This window comes from Heterodontus francisci, chromosome 8, assembly GCF_036365525.1.
Source record: "Heterodontus francisci isolate sHetFra1 chromosome 8, sHetFra1.hap1, whole genome shotgun sequence".
Taxonomy (NCBI): domain Eukaryota; kingdom Metazoa; phylum Chordata; class Chondrichthyes; order Heterodontiformes; family Heterodontidae; genus Heterodontus; species Heterodontus francisci.
In genome coordinates this window covers 89,651,344-89,668,821 of record NC_090378.1, presented here as the reverse complement: position 1 = coordinate 89,668,821, position 17,478 = coordinate 89,651,344, and the positions used below count along the sequence as shown (strand labels likewise).

The 17,478-nt window shown below is 43.7% G+C and overlaps 1 protein-coding gene across 2 annotated transcripts in view; it reads left to right on the top strand.

Moving 5' to 3' along the window:
- LOC137373011 (complement factor H-like) overlaps nucleotides 1–17,478 on the top strand; it is a 621,771-nt gene that overhangs the window by 134,664 nt on the left and 469,629 nt on the right. For both annotated transcript variants that reach the window (XM_068037709.1, XM_068037708.1), the window contains exons 13-15: nucleotides 2,121–2,309; nucleotides 13,419–13,526; nucleotides 16,903–17,120. In XM_068037709.1, the coding sequence (XP_067893810.1) occupies nucleotides 2,121–2,309; nucleotides 13,419–13,526; nucleotides 16,903–17,120 (515 nt within the window). The remainder of the gene's footprint in view (nucleotides 1–2,120; nucleotides 2,310–13,418; nucleotides 13,527–16,902; nucleotides 17,121–17,478) is intronic.

Genomic DNA, 17,478 nt, shown 5'->3' with positions numbered 1-17,478 from the left:
TAGCTTTCCCTTGATACTTGGGCCCTGAATGAAGAAGCTCCACCAAGTAGTACATTGGCAGAATGCACCAACATCGTACTGGTAGACTACAACTCCCAGAACTTAATGGTGTCACTCTTCTGAACTGTAACCCTGCCCGAATGCAATTTAAAAATACTATGTGTCAAAGATTTGAATACTGCATTGGAGAGGAGGCCTTAGAATTCATTGCATTCTCTGTGAATGGCCAGTCTTGCAGTCTATCATAATAAAGATCTGTTAAAGATAAATCTCAATTGCAATGAAAAAAATCTTACTGCACAGATGCTGACAGCATCCATCGTGACTTCTGCTTCTCTTGCGATTCAGTCCTAATCTTTCCTTTTTTGGCTTGGTGTCAATTTCTCCTTATGACTCCTTGGAAAAGGCACAATGTAAATATAATTTCTCATTATTGTTATAACCCATCTCTCTGAGAAATCATCTACCAATCCTTTCTTCATCTTCAAATAATTGCAGTACAATAGTTTCCTGAGCATATAAGACTCATGTAAGCTCTCACAAACCACTGACCACCTCAAGGCGCTTACCCATTGTCTCTCGAGGCAAGGAGGCCAAAGAAGATGCTCTCAGGAATGTGTTCATTGGCATGCATGGCATTTTGCAGCACCCACATTCCATTTGGTGGAATAAGGCTTACTATTTAGGTATGTCACTGTTTGTTGATGGGCCTCTGAATATCTGTGAAGATATCGTCAAGAAGACTGAATAAGTGAGGGAAAAAAACTTCTGTTTTTGTTGTTGTTGGTCACTGTTGAAGTGGTGCCTGCTGAGTACTAGTAACCTTAATGAAGCAGTTGACAGAAAAGAGGCTGATCCTTTGATGCCCATGGAGATGCCTAGAAAATTCCTGTACCATAAAAGTTCAGGACAGTGATGTGGATGGTTGACTATCTCTACAGTTCTTCATCAAACTCCAGATAATCACAGCCTTCTGGTGAATTTCAGCCTCCACAGGCAGAAGCCTCTACCATGAACTAGCATTGGGCTGGATTTTACGTCAGGCGGACGGGAGCTGGCCACTGACGTAAAAGTTGGTGGCAAATCCGCTTCCGCCTAGCCTGGGGATCCGTCCCGCATTTTACTGGTCCCCGGGCTTTAATTGTTCATAGGCGGGACTTCCACTCGCTTGAGGGAGGAAGTCCCGCTTCATTGACCTGCCGGCCAATCAGTGGGCCAGCAACTCTTAGTCCCAGCAGCGTCACCAGGAGCGGTGGCCAAGAGTGCAGGTAAATTTGGGTTGCCTTGCCGGGGGGTGATCGGTCAGGCCCCAGCGAGGCAAAGGTGGCCGTTTGGGGGGAAGGGGGAAGGGGGGAGTCTCGGGTCCTGGGTGTGGTTGGGGAAGCGGTGGGTGGTCCCAGGGCACAGAGAGGCCGACAGCTCTCACCGGGCGGCCTTTCTCGGCCCCAGGACGCCCACGTGGCAGTTAATTGGCAACTTAAGGGCCTTGGTTGGCCTGGGGTGGGCGGCCCGTTTTTCGCCCCCCACACCCGCCCTATGTAAAGTGGGGTGGAGGTGGGAGTGGGTCAGGAAGGCCTCCTGCAGCCTCCCGCTGCATTTTACACCACCCACCCCATCACTATCCAGCTCGCTGGGGTGGCATGAAATTCCATCCATTGTTTCAGAAGACTCCCTGATTGAGATGGTTCCTTGTAAGAGTGGTGTCCTCTGCTTCCCTTGGATGTCCTTGTCCTCCACTGCTATAACAAGGCACCCATTCTTTGAGACTGAAGAGTTTTCTTTATAAACTCTGTGACTAAAAAGATCTTATCCCATCAGTCTGAGCTGGAGTTAAACACTTGTCCAGAGGTGAAAGGCCTGCATCTGATCCACTCCACCACCCTGTACCCCTGTGCTTTTTCCCTTTAAGTTTCATTTTTCCTCCGTTTTGGTGACTGAAATTTGATTATGTGGTTTCAATATCTCTATTAAAGAATATATTATAAAAAATGGAAATATTATTTCAGGTAAGGAATAAAAAAATTGTGAGCAGATTTGTTTTGGGAAATTAATTTTTTATTGATACTGAACTAGGTCAGCCCCAGGCATAGCTAATTCATTGATACTTTTCTCTGATTTAGCACCATGTATTGTAACAAAGGAAGATTTTAGAAATAATGGAATCTTCTTGAAGTGGTCATTCTTGACAAAAATAGATGTGCAACATGGAGATCGTCTGGAATTTACCTGTCCTCGAGGATTTCATATTGAGCCTCCTGCAATACGATATTGCAACAATGGAAACTTGGAGATTCCCAAATGCTTAAATGGTAAGTAAAACTAATGAATAACCCAATAAAGTTACTGATCTGAATTGCTGTTTAACTGCTTGTTTCCTGCTACTAGCAAAATCTTAACAAAAGAATTGATAATATTTGTTAAATCAAGGGAAATTATTGAAGTTTCCTTTCTCAAAAAAGGGAAAATATTTTTGTGTGCATTCAGTAACATAAGGAAAATGTAGAGCTGTGATTTCTCAAGAATTTGGGCCTGGTGGTTTAAAAATATGGCAAAGCTTAGAAATTATTCTAGAGTGCCAACAGGCAAGTGCAAAGTTTTGGCAAAACCAAGCCAGTAGGGAAAACAAGAGCTTTTCATTGGCCTAATGCAGGCTCCAATAACCCAACCAATGAACAAACACAGCACCTACCCATGGTCTAATACCTATGGCAATAAACCATACAAAGAACAGATTGACAGGTAATTGTACTATTTGGGAGAAAGTTTCATAATGAGGGTCTTTTTCTCCACTGGTATTCAATGGTTTTAGATTGATGCATACTTGGAGTGCAGCGCTTGTGTTCTGATGCTAAGACAATATAAATCTACACATTACATTCTAATTCCCACACAATAAGCATTTATTTCATTTACGTGGAAGTTCTTGCAGTGTCACCTCTGGGGTATTTTGGGCGCTATTGATTTTTTTTCAGTGCTGATACTGCAACGACCACGACTTCCTCCAATTTAATAGTATTCACTTCTAAATGGAGAAGTAAGTGGCATCCTGTTTTGATTTAGGATCATATGCACACACAAATGCCAGACTACAAAGTATCAGATGGCACAACAGAACACATTTTGGAGGCTGGCAAATGTAACGTGGAGCTGGCAGGAACATTCCTGCTCCTCCTAGGTCCTCAGGCAGTTAAGTATTTTTAAAAATATACATTTTGGTGGCAGCAATCCCTTTAAGGACTGCTGGTTAGGCTGCATTTAAACAAGCTGCATTCAGTGTAAGCCAAAACTGTGTAAAACCCCTTAATAGCATATGGAAGGAGATTGACGCCTGTTTTAGAATTGCCTCCACAATAATCAAACCAATATAGTGCTGGACATGTTTCTGACGCTATTTGAGCCCCCTAAATTGGTGCATTCGCATCCATTTTTCACCTGGATTGAATCTTTATTGCACCTTTGAGGGAGGCTCGGATTAAAAGTTCAGATTTAAAGACGTATATTTAAGTAAAACTTTTGGTAACATTGGGATGAATTTTACCGGCCCGGACGCTGTGGGTCGCAGTGCAGGGGCCAGTAATATTCTGCGGCGAGAGGCCTGCCTTGACCCCCCCACATCGAGAAGGGCCCGCCGCATATTACCAGCAGCAGGGGGACCTCAGTGCGGCCCCTCCGCCGCTCGGCGGCGGCACCCCAATGACCATATTCAAAATGGTACTTACCTCTGCAGATTATGCAGCCCGCCACCTCTCGATGCACACTTCCGGATTTTACGTTAAACAGGCAGCCGTCACATGCCGTCCCGTTCACGAACAGAAAACCAGACGGGACATTAGAAGCAGGAGTACTGGACAGTGAAGGTAAGTGCAGATATTCTGGGGTCTCACTCTGCATACTGCAAGGGAGGAAGGGGGGAGGGGGGGGGATTACAGGGGTGTCACTTTGAAGACGTGTAGGGAGCCACCGTGATTCTGCCCTCCGTACTGGGTGGCAGCTCTGTGCCATTGACTGCCTCTGTCAGTGAAGGAGCAATGACACTTGAGTCACCCTGTATGTGGGGAGAGTGCCAGAGACAGTAGGCGTGTGAAGCTTATATATCTGGTGGGCCAATCGATGCAGCTTGCGCAATCTTTATGTGGTCATGCGGTGCCATTCTTAGTGGGAGCTAAGACGGGCAATGCCATGCATGAAAGCATAGTTGCTACATGAAAGCACCTGATGTACCGCTCAAGATCCATCTCTGCCCTGTCAGGAACCTTCGAAGAATTGAAGGAAGCAAGTTGAGTTGTAACTTGAAGATTGAGATGGTTCACCCTATATTCATTGATGCGCTTCTTGAGAGGATCCATCATCCTGCGCCAGTCCCAGCTGCCGTTGCTGTTCACTGAAATGGCTCAGATGGAGGGGTGGCTTCTTGGAGACAAGGGCTACCCTTTGCATACGTACTTACGAACATACGAATTAGGACCAGGAGTAGGCCACTCGGCCCCTCGAGCCTGCTCCGACATTCAATAAGCTCATGGCTGAACTGATTACTCCACATTTCCACTTACACCCGATAACCTTTCACCCCTTGCTTATCAAGAATCTATCTACCTCTGCCTTAAAAATATTCAAAGACTCTGCTTCCACTGCCTTTTGAGGAACAGAATTCCAAAGACTTACAACCCTCAGAGAAAAAATTTCTCCTCATCTCTGTCTTAAATGGGCGACCTCTTATTTTTAAACAGGGAACCCCAGTTCTAGACTCTCCCACAAGACTTTCCACATCCACCCTGTCAAGACCCCTCAGGATCTTATATGTTTCTATCAAGCCACCTCTTACTCTTCTAAATTCCAGTGGATACAAGCCTAGCCTGTCCAATCTTTCCTCGTAAAACAGCCCACCCATTCCCAGGTATTAGTCTAGTAAACCTTAAATAAGGAGACCAGTACTGTACACAATACTCCAGATGTGATCTCACCAATGCCCTGTTTAGCTGAAGCATAACCTCTCTACTTTTGTATTCAATTCCCCTCGCAATAAGTGTTAACATTCTATTAGCTTTCCTAATTACGTGCTGTACCTGCATACTAACCTTTTGCGATTCATACACTAGGACATCAAGATCCCTCTGCGTCTCAGAGTTTTGCAATCTCTCACCATTTAGATAATATGCTTCCTTTTTAGTCTGCCTGCCAAAATGGACAATTTCACACTTTCCCACATTATACTCCATTTCCCAGGTTTTTGCCCACTCACTTAACCTATCTATATCCCTTTGTAGCCTCCTTATGTGCTCTTCACAATTTGCCTTCCTACCTATCTTTGTGTCATCACCAAATTTAGCAACCATACCATCGGTCCCTTCATATAAGTCATTTACATAAATTGTAAAAATTGCATACGTTACTCCTGATACCAGTGAGTCACTCCACCACTGCTACAGAAGAGCGATACAATGCCAGCCACGGAGCTACAAGAGTCACCATTAAACAGGCAATCGGCATGCTGAAAATGTGATTCTGCTGCCTGCATTAGGGTGGTGCCCTGCAGAATAAGCCGGAAAGGGTAGCTCACATCATTGCTGTCTGCTGTGCTCTGTACTACACACTCAGTAGAGGGGAGGCCTTGCAAGATGAAGAGACACATGAGCAGGACTCCTCCTCAGACAATGAGCACGCTGAGGACTTACAGCAGGAAAGGCATATGGGAAGACAAAGAGCATCCAAGCACCGCATGCAGGACGAGCAGCGAGCTAGGGATTCACCGCAGTGCCTCATTAATCAAAGGTTTGCCATGCCATAGGACCCACCGTGGGCTCTGCAAGCCACACAGCACCCTCGTTCACCTGTTGTGAAGCAGCCCGCACCTGCAACATCTTTGCTTCCACCATTACTGGCAGCAGAATACTGAGCCATTGTCCATATTACTGCATCCGTGGAGACACACATGAGTCATACTGGCATGGCAATGATGTTATTCCATACATTGGCAGTTCTGAAAAGCCAATGATGTAATGGGAGGAGCCACAATCGGTACATGTTGGCACACTTCATTCACACAATAAAAGCAATGCACATGTTAGTGAAGACCATTTTGATTTCAGCCTTTCTACAATGTTGTGTCACCCATGCAGACCCATTTGTGTCAAGATGCTTTTTAGAAATGCTTGCAGATGCTGTTAAGTGTTGCTACTTCTGCATTAGCTGCCTGACTAGAGGAAGGCTACTGATATGATTGTTCATTGGCTGTGGATGACTTTAGCAGTCGTACCCTGTGCGCATAAGGCCTAGAGGGCCCTGGCTGGCTGGGGGAGTGATCGTTCATCCTCTTCCAGCATTGGACCCTTTGACGCAGGATGGCCCCACGGCTACCCACCTGCTCTGCCATCTCCAGCCAGGCTACCTTGTTCAGGCGGGAGGGCCTCTTCTTACCATCGCTGGGGAAAAGGACCTCCCACCCTGCCCACACAGTCTGGAGGAAAGTGAGTAAGGAGGCATTGCTGAACAGTGGGGCCACCCTAGAGTACTCCTCTGCCATCCTTGGCTTTTGGTATGGTCCTTTAAATGCAAAGGTTACTTCACCATGTATCAGCTCTAACTTCTGGCTGCAAGGTTTGTCTTGCACATGTTTCAAAACCACTGCAGGACTAGTGAGGAAATCTATGCTGTTGTCATGGTTTTTCAACAATTACACATCGACACATGTTGACGAACACTTTGCTTCTGCAGCAACTGATCATAGTTATTGATGTAATATTTATAGTTGGCAATACAACTAGAATATGAACATATTTTCCTGTTTTTTTACAAAGATCGTTTAATGGCAGTTACATGTCTTTTCACATAACAGTTAGCAGAGAAATGAATACAGATTCCAAATGCATATTAGTCTGCGGCTTATCACAGTCAGATGATTAGAAGCCCATAGTATGTAAATATTCTGCAATTATGGTTTTATTTCAGTTGTGTATTTACCTTTAATGGTACATTGAAGTCTCACATCCTGGAATGTGCAAAATTAAGATTATTCACCCAGGTGCGGCACGCCTACAAGAAGGAATGTTACACTTGAGTGGAAGAAGAGGATCACAACTTTACAGGACACTGGGACACAGCAGGGTAAGTATGTGGCAGCAAAGCAGAAAGTGCTGGGGAAACTCAGTACGTCAGGCAGCATCTGTGGAGAGAGAAGTAGAATTAACTTTCAGGTCTGTGAGCTTGGTCACAGGCCTGAAAGTTAACGCAGCTTCTCTCTCCACAGATGCTGTCTGACCTGCTGAGTTTGTCCAGCACTTTCTGCTTTGTTGCCAGATTGACAGCAGTCCCACTCTTCAACAGTGAGGTAAGTATGTCTTTGACAGCTGGCAGGAAGCACGTGCTGGGGTGCTTTAAATAGGGCCCCAGCACCTGCTACACAGCTGTCAAAAGGTTCCTCACTGTGCCAGATGTCCCGCCTCTCCCCACATAATATGCGGGGGGCGGGGGGGGTGGTGAGGCACGTTGCAGTGATGCTAATGAGCCGCCGCACATAATATCGCGGGGGCTCGGTGGTGGCCGATGAATGAATGCGGGCACACCACCGAGTTCAAAGCGCGGCACGTGAATAAAATTCAGGCCATTAAATACTATTACAGAGATATTTGTCAAAGAAGGAAAAATGAAAATTAATTTCATTTTTTTCAAAGGCTTTATATGTTTTGTAACATTTTCCTCCTCCTCCAGATCTGATGCCATCATTTGTACTTCCCTTTTTCTTATCTTTTCTCTTTACCCCTCTTACAACCTCTCTCCTATCGTTATGCCTCCTTTCAATACTCCCCTCTCAGGTACGCTGCTCCCCAAAAGTCCCCACTCCAACCCTGCACTGCTCCTCAACCTTCCTACTTTCAGCTGTCTAGGCCCTAAATTCTGGAATTCCCTGCCAATTTGTCTCCCCATCTCTCTCCTCCTTAAAGGTGCTCCTTTACTTATACAAGACCTGTACAAGAAGGACGGGTTGCATCTAAACTGGAGGGGCACAAATATCCTGGCTGCGAGGTTTGCTAGCGTCACTCGGGAGGGTTTAAACTAGTATGGCAGGGGGCTGGGAACCAGAGCAATAGGACAGCAGGTGAAATAACTGAGGGGGAACTAGTAAATAAGGCCAGTAAGACTAAGAGGAAGAGCAGGCAGGGAGATGTTGCTGAGCACAGCAGGACTGGTGGTCTGAAGTGCATTTGTTTCAATGCGAGAAGTTTAACAGGTAAGGCAGATGAACTTAGAGCTTGGATTAGTACTTGGAACTATGATGTTGTTGCTATTACAGAGACTTGGTTGAGGGAAGGACAGGATTGGCACTAAATGTTCCGGGATTTAGAAGCTTTAGGCGGGATAGAGGGGGATGTAAAAGGGGTGGGGGAGTTGCATTACTGGTTAAGGAGAATATCACAGCTGTACTGCGGGAGGACACCTCGGAGGGGTCATGCAGCGAGGCAATATGTGTGGAGCACGGGAATAGGAAGGGTGCAGTCACGATGTTGGGGGTTTTATTACAGGCCTCCCACCAGCCAGCGGGAGGTAGAGGAGCAGATATGTAGACAGATTTTGGAAAGATGTAAAGGTAACAGGGTTGTAGTGGTGGGTGATTTTAACTTCCCCTATATTGACTGGGACTCACTTAGTGCTCGGGGCTTAGATGGGGCAGAATTTGTAAGGAGCATCCAGGAGAGCTTCTTGAAACAATATGTAGATAGTTCAACTAGGGAAGGGGCCGTACTGGACCTGGTATTGGGGAATGAGCCCGGTCAAGTGGTCGAAGTCTCAGTAGGGGAGCATTTTGGGAACAGTGACCATAATTCCATAAGTTTTAAGGTACTTGTGGATAAGGATAGGAGTAGTTCTCGGGTAAAGGTGCTAAATTGAGGGAAGGCTAATTATAACAATATTAGGCGGGAACTGAAGAATTTAGATTGGGGGCGGCTGTTTGAGGGTAAATCAACATCTGACATGTGAGAGTCTTTCAAACGTCAGTTGATTAGAATCCAGGACCGGCATGTTCCTGTGAGTGTGAAATCAGGATTTGCAAACTCTGGATGAAAGAAAATTTCAAGACACAAAACTCGTTCATAGCCTACATCAATGGTGAATTCTTTCTTGGAAATGGCATTGGCTCCAGTATACTGTTTGATCCATTTAGTACCATCTGTATCATATTTGTTGAATTCTTTTAAAGGCAAACAATATGTTAATAGTTGGTTGAAAGACAAAGCATTAGTACAGATAGGGTGTTAACGGACTGAAGATTGAACAGCAGCAAGTACAAATATGAAAAAAAAAGTGGGTAAGCAAACTGAACAAACTGAACAAACCTTTGCTCCATGACCTCTTGGTCAGCTATGTGGCCTTGTCCAATCTACACCTTCTCCTTTGTTATCTCTTGCCCCAACCCCGGCTCACTTGCTTATAACCTTTGACATTTCTAATATTTGCTAGTTCCGAAGAAGGGTCACTGACCCGAAACGTTAACTCTGCTTCTCTTTCCACAGATGCTGCCAGACCTGCTGAGTGGTTCTAGCATTTCTTGTTTTTATTTCAGATTTCCAGCATCCGCAGTATTTTGCTTTTATTTTAGAGAGGATAAAACTCTTGGACAGGATGGATTGCATCTATACATATAAAAAGATGTTAGGAAGTGATAGCAGAGGCAATATTACATATATGTAAAAATTCATTAGCAAGGGGAATAGTGCCAGAGGACTGGCAGACAGCTATTATGATTTCTATATTTAATAACAGAGACTGACAAGTGGGTGGCACAGTGGCGCAGTGGTTAGCACCGCAGCCTCACAGCTCCAGCGACCCGGGTTCAATTCTGGGTACTGCCTGTGTAGAGTTTGCAAGTTCTCCCTGTGTCTGCGTGGGTTTCCTCCGGGTGCTCCGGTTTCCTCCCACATGCCAGAGACTTGCAGGTTGATAGGTAAATTGACCATTATAAATTGCCCCTAGTATAGGTAGGTGGTAGGGAAATATAGGGACAGGTGGGGATGTGGTAGGAATATGGAATTAGTGTAGGATTAGTATAAATGGGCGGTTGATGGTTGGCACAGATTCGGTGGGCCGAAAGGCCTATTTCAGTGCTGTATCTTTAAAATAAAAAAAATAATAGATCAATTAACTTAATGGCAGTGGTAGGAAAGATAATGAAATCCTCACTCAAAGATGTCATCGAACAACATCTAGAAACTGAAAATATAACAACGATTATTCAGCATGGATTTTAGTAGAGAAAGCTATGCGTGACCAATGTTCTTTGAAGAAGTAACAGAAAAAGTAGATAAGGGTTATGAAGTAGACTTAATATATTTGGATTTCTAAAAGATGCTGCATAGTGTACTCATGTCTAAGGTCAGAACCTGTGGGGTTGGATTTTTAGAGCCTGCCATCGGTCTCGGCGGCAAGCTCAAAAAATGCATTGCATGCCAAAGAGCCGCTGCGATCTCCCTGCGGCGCTCATTTAAATAGCCTGGGTGGCCCGTGCCCCCCCCGCAAACACCTGGAGTCTGTCATCGGCTATGGCGCCAGCTGCCTGTGTGCGTTGGTGCCATTTTTAAAAGGCAAGCAGACCTGCCAGCATATTTAAGTTTTTAAAGATACCAACCCCCAAAATTTATCAAATAAATTTCGAACACCCCTTTTCCAGCCCCAAATAACAATTACATTAAGTATTTTCCCTTTCCCCCAACAAAACACTTACCTTTTAAATCTGACCTTCCCCCTCCAGACTGCACAAAGTTTAAAGTTCACCCTTTGCCACCATCCCACCATCTCCTACACTCATTACGTTTATTTGACCCCATCCCCTCGCCCCACACTGAAAATCATACTTCCTCTCCACTCCCCACCAGTGTCACGCCGGCTTTCTCCTGACTGGGAATTGAAGAGTAACAGCCATCGCGCCAAAGATCGCAGTGAGCCGGGAAGATTTCAGATAAGTTTATTGAAGTTAACTCAATCATTCATTTAAATATTTAGATTCAGTTCCTGTCGTCCAGTGGCGAAGGCAGGGCCGCCAAGGAACCTCGCTGCTGCCGGGACCATCGGACCAGGCCCTCACAGCGTTGGGTGGCCACTTAAAGGCTTTGATTGACCTCAGGCGGGCGGGCCGGTTCTCCCCACCGCCACCCACCCCCCACCCCCCCCAACCGCCCGACCGCCGTAAAGTTGACTGGAGGCAGGAGCGGGGTGGGTAGACTTCCCGGAGCCTCCTGCTCAATTTTACACCGCCCCCACGCCACCATCCGACCCTCTGGGGCGGTGTAAAATTCTACAGAGGAGGACTGTGACAAAATATGGGAAGACATGACTAAATTTGCAGAATTGGCTTTTTGTTGGCAAATGAACTTTAATGTAGGTAAGTTTGGGGTGTACATTTTAGAAGGAAGAATAAGGAGGCCACATATTCTTTGGACAATAAGTGTTTAAGTCAGGTAGAGGAGTCAAGGGATCTGAAGGTCAGGTACACAAATCACTATGTCATAGCGTAGGTTAATAAGGCAAACAAAAGCAAACAAAGCACTGGGATTCATTTCTAGAGGGATATAATTGAAAAGCAGAGAAGTTATTTTAAACTTGTGTAGAACCTTGGTTAGACCACACTTGGAGTACAATGAACTGTTTTGGTCTTCATGTTATTAAAAGGATATCGAAGGATTAGATTAGGTGAAAGAATGATGTCAGAACTAAAAGGTGATACCTGTAAGGAAAGATTAAACAGACTAGGGCTCTTTTCTCCAGAAAAAAAGAAGGCTAAGGGATGATCTGAAAGACGTCTTTAAGATTATGAAAGGGTTTGATAGATGTTACGTCTGACCGCTCAAGTCAAAGCCCCCAATCAAAATATATGATTCTCATTGTGGTGGGAGAAATGCACCGTTGATTCAGTCCCGTCCCTCCACGTATCGCCTAACATATCATTTTAAACGTTTCAAATTAAAGAAAGACCCAGATAAATTGTACCATCTATTAACCCCCGAATGAAGCTAACCAAACCACATGTGTTTAGATCAACAAATTAACTGAGTTCTGAAGAAGGGTCACTGACCTGAAACGTTAACTCTGCTTCTCTCTCCATAGATGCTGCCAGACCTGCTGAGTATTTCCAGCAATTCTTGTTTGTGTTTCAAATTAACTGTTTAATTAGACAAACTAAATTCTTAAACACTACTAAGATATAAACAACATTTAAAATAGAAAAAATAGTGTCCTTGCAAATTTACACTCCTGCTGAAGTGGACTCTTCCAACGTGTAACAGTCTACGGTTGCTTAAAGTCCTCGCAGTGGTCTGATTGGGGAAAAAAGGTTCTTCAACAGTGGAACAGTCCGTAGTCTAGTTCAGCAGTTGAATTGATGCTCTTCTTTTCCAGCGATGAATTTCAACAATTACAGTTCAGTAGTTAAAGGAATTTGGTTATTTTTTTTTAAGAAATTAATCTGGCTTGACATCAGAATTCTGAGAGTATAATAAATAGGGTTTAAATAAACTGAGAGAGCACTCTCATTTCCTTCAGTATATGCTGGTCCAGCTGTCTGTCTATTTCTGTTAACTGTGTCTCAAAAGCCAGTTTTTCAACTAGTTTCAAACGTTAATCAGCAACAATGTTTCTCGTGTCTTTGGTCCTGACTGGCTGTATCCTATGGCAACAAGAATGCATTCTTTGACTCAGTCTCTGGAGCTTGTTGCCTTAAAGCAGTACTGCTCCTTTTCCAGCCTTAAAAGCACACCGCATTCTTCCTGGGGGAAAAAAACTACAGGATCATAACATAGGGTAGACGTAGAGGAGATGTTTCCTCTCGCAGGGTAGACCAGAACTAGCAGCCATAAAGATAAGATAGTCACTAACAAATCCAATAAGGAATGAAAGAGAAACTTAATTATCAAGAGAGTAGTTAGAATGTGGAACTCGCTCCACAAGGAGTAGTTGAGACAACTGACAGAAATGCATTTTAGGAGAAGCTAAATAAGTACTTGAGGGAGAAAGCAATAAAAGGATACATTGATGGGGTTAGATGAAGAAGGGTTGGAGGCGTAATCACGAGCAGCGATCTGTTGGGATAAATGGCCTGTTTCAGTGCTGTAAATACTCTGCAATGCTATGTAATATGTAAAACTCTTGAACCTCAGCTTAAGTTTGGACTTAACCAGATGCCAAATTGCAACATTGATACAGCATTTAGTGATGTTAAGATATCCCTAAGTTCTCACACTGAAACCGATATGTCATTAAACAGTAGATTCATATTAGGGTAATTTGTATCAGTTATTATATTTGACTAATGTGTTTGCCACATTACATGAATCCTACTGTAAGTAATACTTTTGAAAATAATTAGTTGTGTTATGTGTACAAGACTGTTTCGCATCATTTGTAGAAGTAAATGTTTGCTTCTTTTTCTGCAGATGAGAGGAAATTATGCAGTGCACTACAATACTCTGAATGCCCATCATGTGCAAGCAGTGAAATTTGTGTTCAGTATCACGTTCAAAAAATATCAACATCAAAACCAGGTTCGATCATTCTCTGGAGAAATATCCTGCAAATGATTAAAATGTGAAACACAAATACTTGATTAATGCTATAACACAGCTGTGGCATCTGGTCTAATCTGTGGCAGCCTGGCTGCAGCTGGCAGACAGCAGGGTAATGCCCCTCACCTGCTGCCCAGCAACTGAAGATACTTTCCATCTTAACCCAGAGTTGTTTAAAAATAATAATCTATATAACTGTAAAATAGATATAATAGACATTTCCCCCTTTTAAAATTTAAAAATCTGTGATTCTTAGTGAAATTCCAGTTGGCTCATTACAGATAAACTCTCTTTGCTCTAAAGAGATTATTTACCTGCATCTATCCTGGCAGGAGGCAACAGCTGTAAACATGGCTTCAATTACTGTCATATATTCCCAGAGAGAATACATCTCAATTTAGCACCAGAGGCTGTCTTTCCAAGAACTTGCTGAGAGCCAACCTTTTTGGCCTTCATTTCTTGTGTTTTGAAAAGTCAGTCCAGGTTATCTATGGTAATAATTTTGAAATCGTATTGTATTAGCACTTTGCCAGCTTTTTGGATATTGGACATAAATTTATCTAGAAACATAGGAAAATTAGGAACAGCAATGGGCCATTCAGCCCCTCAAGCCATTAAATCATGGCCATCCGCACATCACCTCCATTTACCCACTTTTGCACCAAACAACCATTTATCTATTTGTAAGCTTCAATTCTCCATAGCCTTCTGAGGGGAAAGAGTTCCAGATTTCCATTACCCTTTGCAGGTTTTGCTCCTGAATGGGAAGGCTCCAATTTTAAAATGACGTCCCTTGTTTTTGACTACTTTCACCAGAGGAAATAGAATTTAACATATCAAATTCTTTTAACATTTTAAGCACTCTTTTTTTTATTATTATTCATTCATGGGATGAGGGTGTCACTAGCAAGGCCAGAATTTATTGTCCATCCCTAATTTCCCTTGAGATGGTGGTGGTGGGCTGCCTTCTTGAATACAACTGAGTGGCTTGCTAGAGTAGAGGGCAGTTAAAAATCAACTACATGTGAGTCTGAAGTCATATATAAGCCACGGTGGGCAAGGATGGCAGACTTCCTTCCCGAAAGGGTATTAGTGAAACCAGATTGATTTTTACGGCAATATAGTAGCTTCAGGCTCACCATTACTGCTACCAGCTTTTTATTCCAGATTTTATTTAAATTATTGAATTTAAATTCCCCAGCTGCCATTGGAACACATGTCACTTGATCATTAGTCCAGATTTATGAATTACTAGTCCAGTATCATAAGGACTTCATTACCCTATCCCTTATTACCGTACACATTGATTAGTTCACCCCCTCAGTCTGCTATGCTCAATAGGAATGCAAGCGGGTACTGCCTGTGTGGAGTTTGCAAGTTCTCCCTGTGTCTGCATGGGTTTTCTCCGGTTGCTCCGGTTTCCTCCCACAAGCCAAAAGACTTGCAGGTTGGTAGGTAAATTGGCCATTACAAATTGTCCCTAGTATAGGTAGGTGGTAGGGAAATATAGGGACAGGTGGGGATGTGGTAGGAATATGGGATTAGTGTAGGATTAGTATAAATGGGTGGTTGATGGTCGGCACAGACTCGGTGGGCCGAAGGGCCTGTTTCAGTGCTGTATCTCTAAACTAAACTAAACTAAACTAAACTAACTTATACAATCTATCCTCATAATTTAATCCCTAATCCCCACTATTATTCTGCTGAATCTGTGCTGCAATCTCTTTCTGTATGCGGGAAATATACCCTGAAGTCCATAGTTTCATAATAGAGCTGGACAAATTTCAGTTTTGAGAACATTAAAAAATAGGAGCAGGAGTAGGCCACATGACCTATTGAGACTACACCGCCAATCAATAAGATCTGACCCTGTTCCAACTCTGTCCTCATACCCCTTGATTCCCTTTGTGCTCAAAAGCCGATCAATCTCAGTTGAACGTACTCATCGACTGAGCATCCACACTTTTTTCTGGGGTAGAGAATTCCAAAGATACACAACCCTCAGTGAGGACATTTCTCCTCATCTCGGTCCTAATCGGCCAACACTTTATCCTGAATCTATGACCCCCTAATTCTAGACTCTCCAGCCAGGGTAAACAGCCTTTCTGCATTTGCTCTATCAAGCCCTCTTAAGGATTTTATACATTTCAATGAGCTCCTCTCACATCCTTTTAATCTCCAGAGAATATAGGCCCATTCTACGAAATAATACATTAACTCAATTTTGGCGGGTATAAGTTGCAAGGTAGAGACCAAGACTGTGATAGATGAGTTTATAGGAAGTGGAATCTAGACAGGGATTTCTTACAGCACTAATCCACTAGACAGAATGTGTGATGTTGCTTGAATTATCTTTTTCAATTCTGGACATTCAGCAGTTTGTATGTCGTAAGTTTTATTTTTTTCTGTATTTGTTCTGGAAATGGTGTTGTTTGAAAGTTAGATCCCTGCACATAATGGGCTGAATTTTACAACCTCCGCCCCCGCCCCCCAACATCGGGGGACGTGGTGGGGGTGGGGGGGGTGGGGATGCTGGAAAATGCCTGGGGCACAGGCCCGCTACGGGCCGCGACACCAGGAAGGCCCGGCCCGATATTGCCGGTGGCATTGAAGCCTCGTGGTAGCACCCCCACCCCTCCGCCTCTCAGAGACGGGAGCAAAGTTGACATATGTAAATAAATTTAAATAAAGGAATTAATTACTTCCTCGCCTCCACCTTCTGCCCTGTTATGATATTGGTGGCGGTTGCCGACACTCCCGCACCTTTGGATCTCCATCCAGGGATCCAAGGCGGAACACTGGTGGGGAGGGGGGAGGAGGTATGTTTTTCAGTGCTGGGCTGGGGGTGGGGGAATGAGGTCAAACTAATCTCATTGGTTTAGGGGATGGTGGGAAGGGTTATAGTGTAAAGTTTCTGTACTTGGGGTGGGGGGGTGGAAGGTCAGGTGGGCAGGGGAAGTGTTTGGGGGGAGTGGGCAAGTAATGCATTGCATAGTTATTGGGGGGGGGGCGATGGGAGAGGGGAAATTTAAATGTTTTTTAAAAATTTTGAAATTTGTTTCTTTAAATATTGAAGTTAAATGGTAGGGCTCGAAGCCCTTTAAAAATGGCACCAGCGCCTGCGCAAAGGCTGCTGACATCATTGCCGGAGACGGACTGCCTGCCTCCTCCATGTCATCGGGGTGGGCGGTTCTCACCGGCCATTTAAATGAACTGCCGTGCTGAATATCGCAGCAGCTCCGCGATGTGCAGTCCTTGCAGGCGGACAACCTTTCAGCGTTACCTTTTTTTTTAATTTTGCTGATTTCTTGTATTTTCTCTGATTCATCTGTAAACATTATGCTTTGATACTTAGATCCCAGCACACTGAAGTTAGTGGCTACAAGTGGAACTGGCAATGCATCATTTACAGTACAAAATATCAGTGAAAGAAATAGCAACATTTTAAAGTTTACTATAAAAGAATCCAACAACTCTGTACTGAATATAAGGTTCAGCAATGAGCTGAGAAGTATACAATATGAAAATCCTGCAACTGGAGATTATTGTATCACATTCCCCACAGCTAATTCTGTAAGTATAATGATCTGTGTTTCTCTCTATATGAAATTATAGCCTTTGAAAATAACATAAAATGAGAATTCAGAAAATAGTTAAGCTGTGTTTTATAGAGGTGAAAATGTCCCATTTGAAAAGTTCTTACTGGATGACTGCTATTCCAGTGACCTTGGCAACGTGCTTCAGAATATTAGAATTTTAAATGCCTTTTTGCCACAAGCAAATGAAATTCAGTGTTACATATCGGATTTCACCGAAAGCTGAAGGTTATAGAATTAATGGTAGAAATAATTATTTTGTATAACTATAATGTATTAAAATCCTTGATTATGCCATTATTATGATACTTATTAATGCTTCGATAATGGCTCTG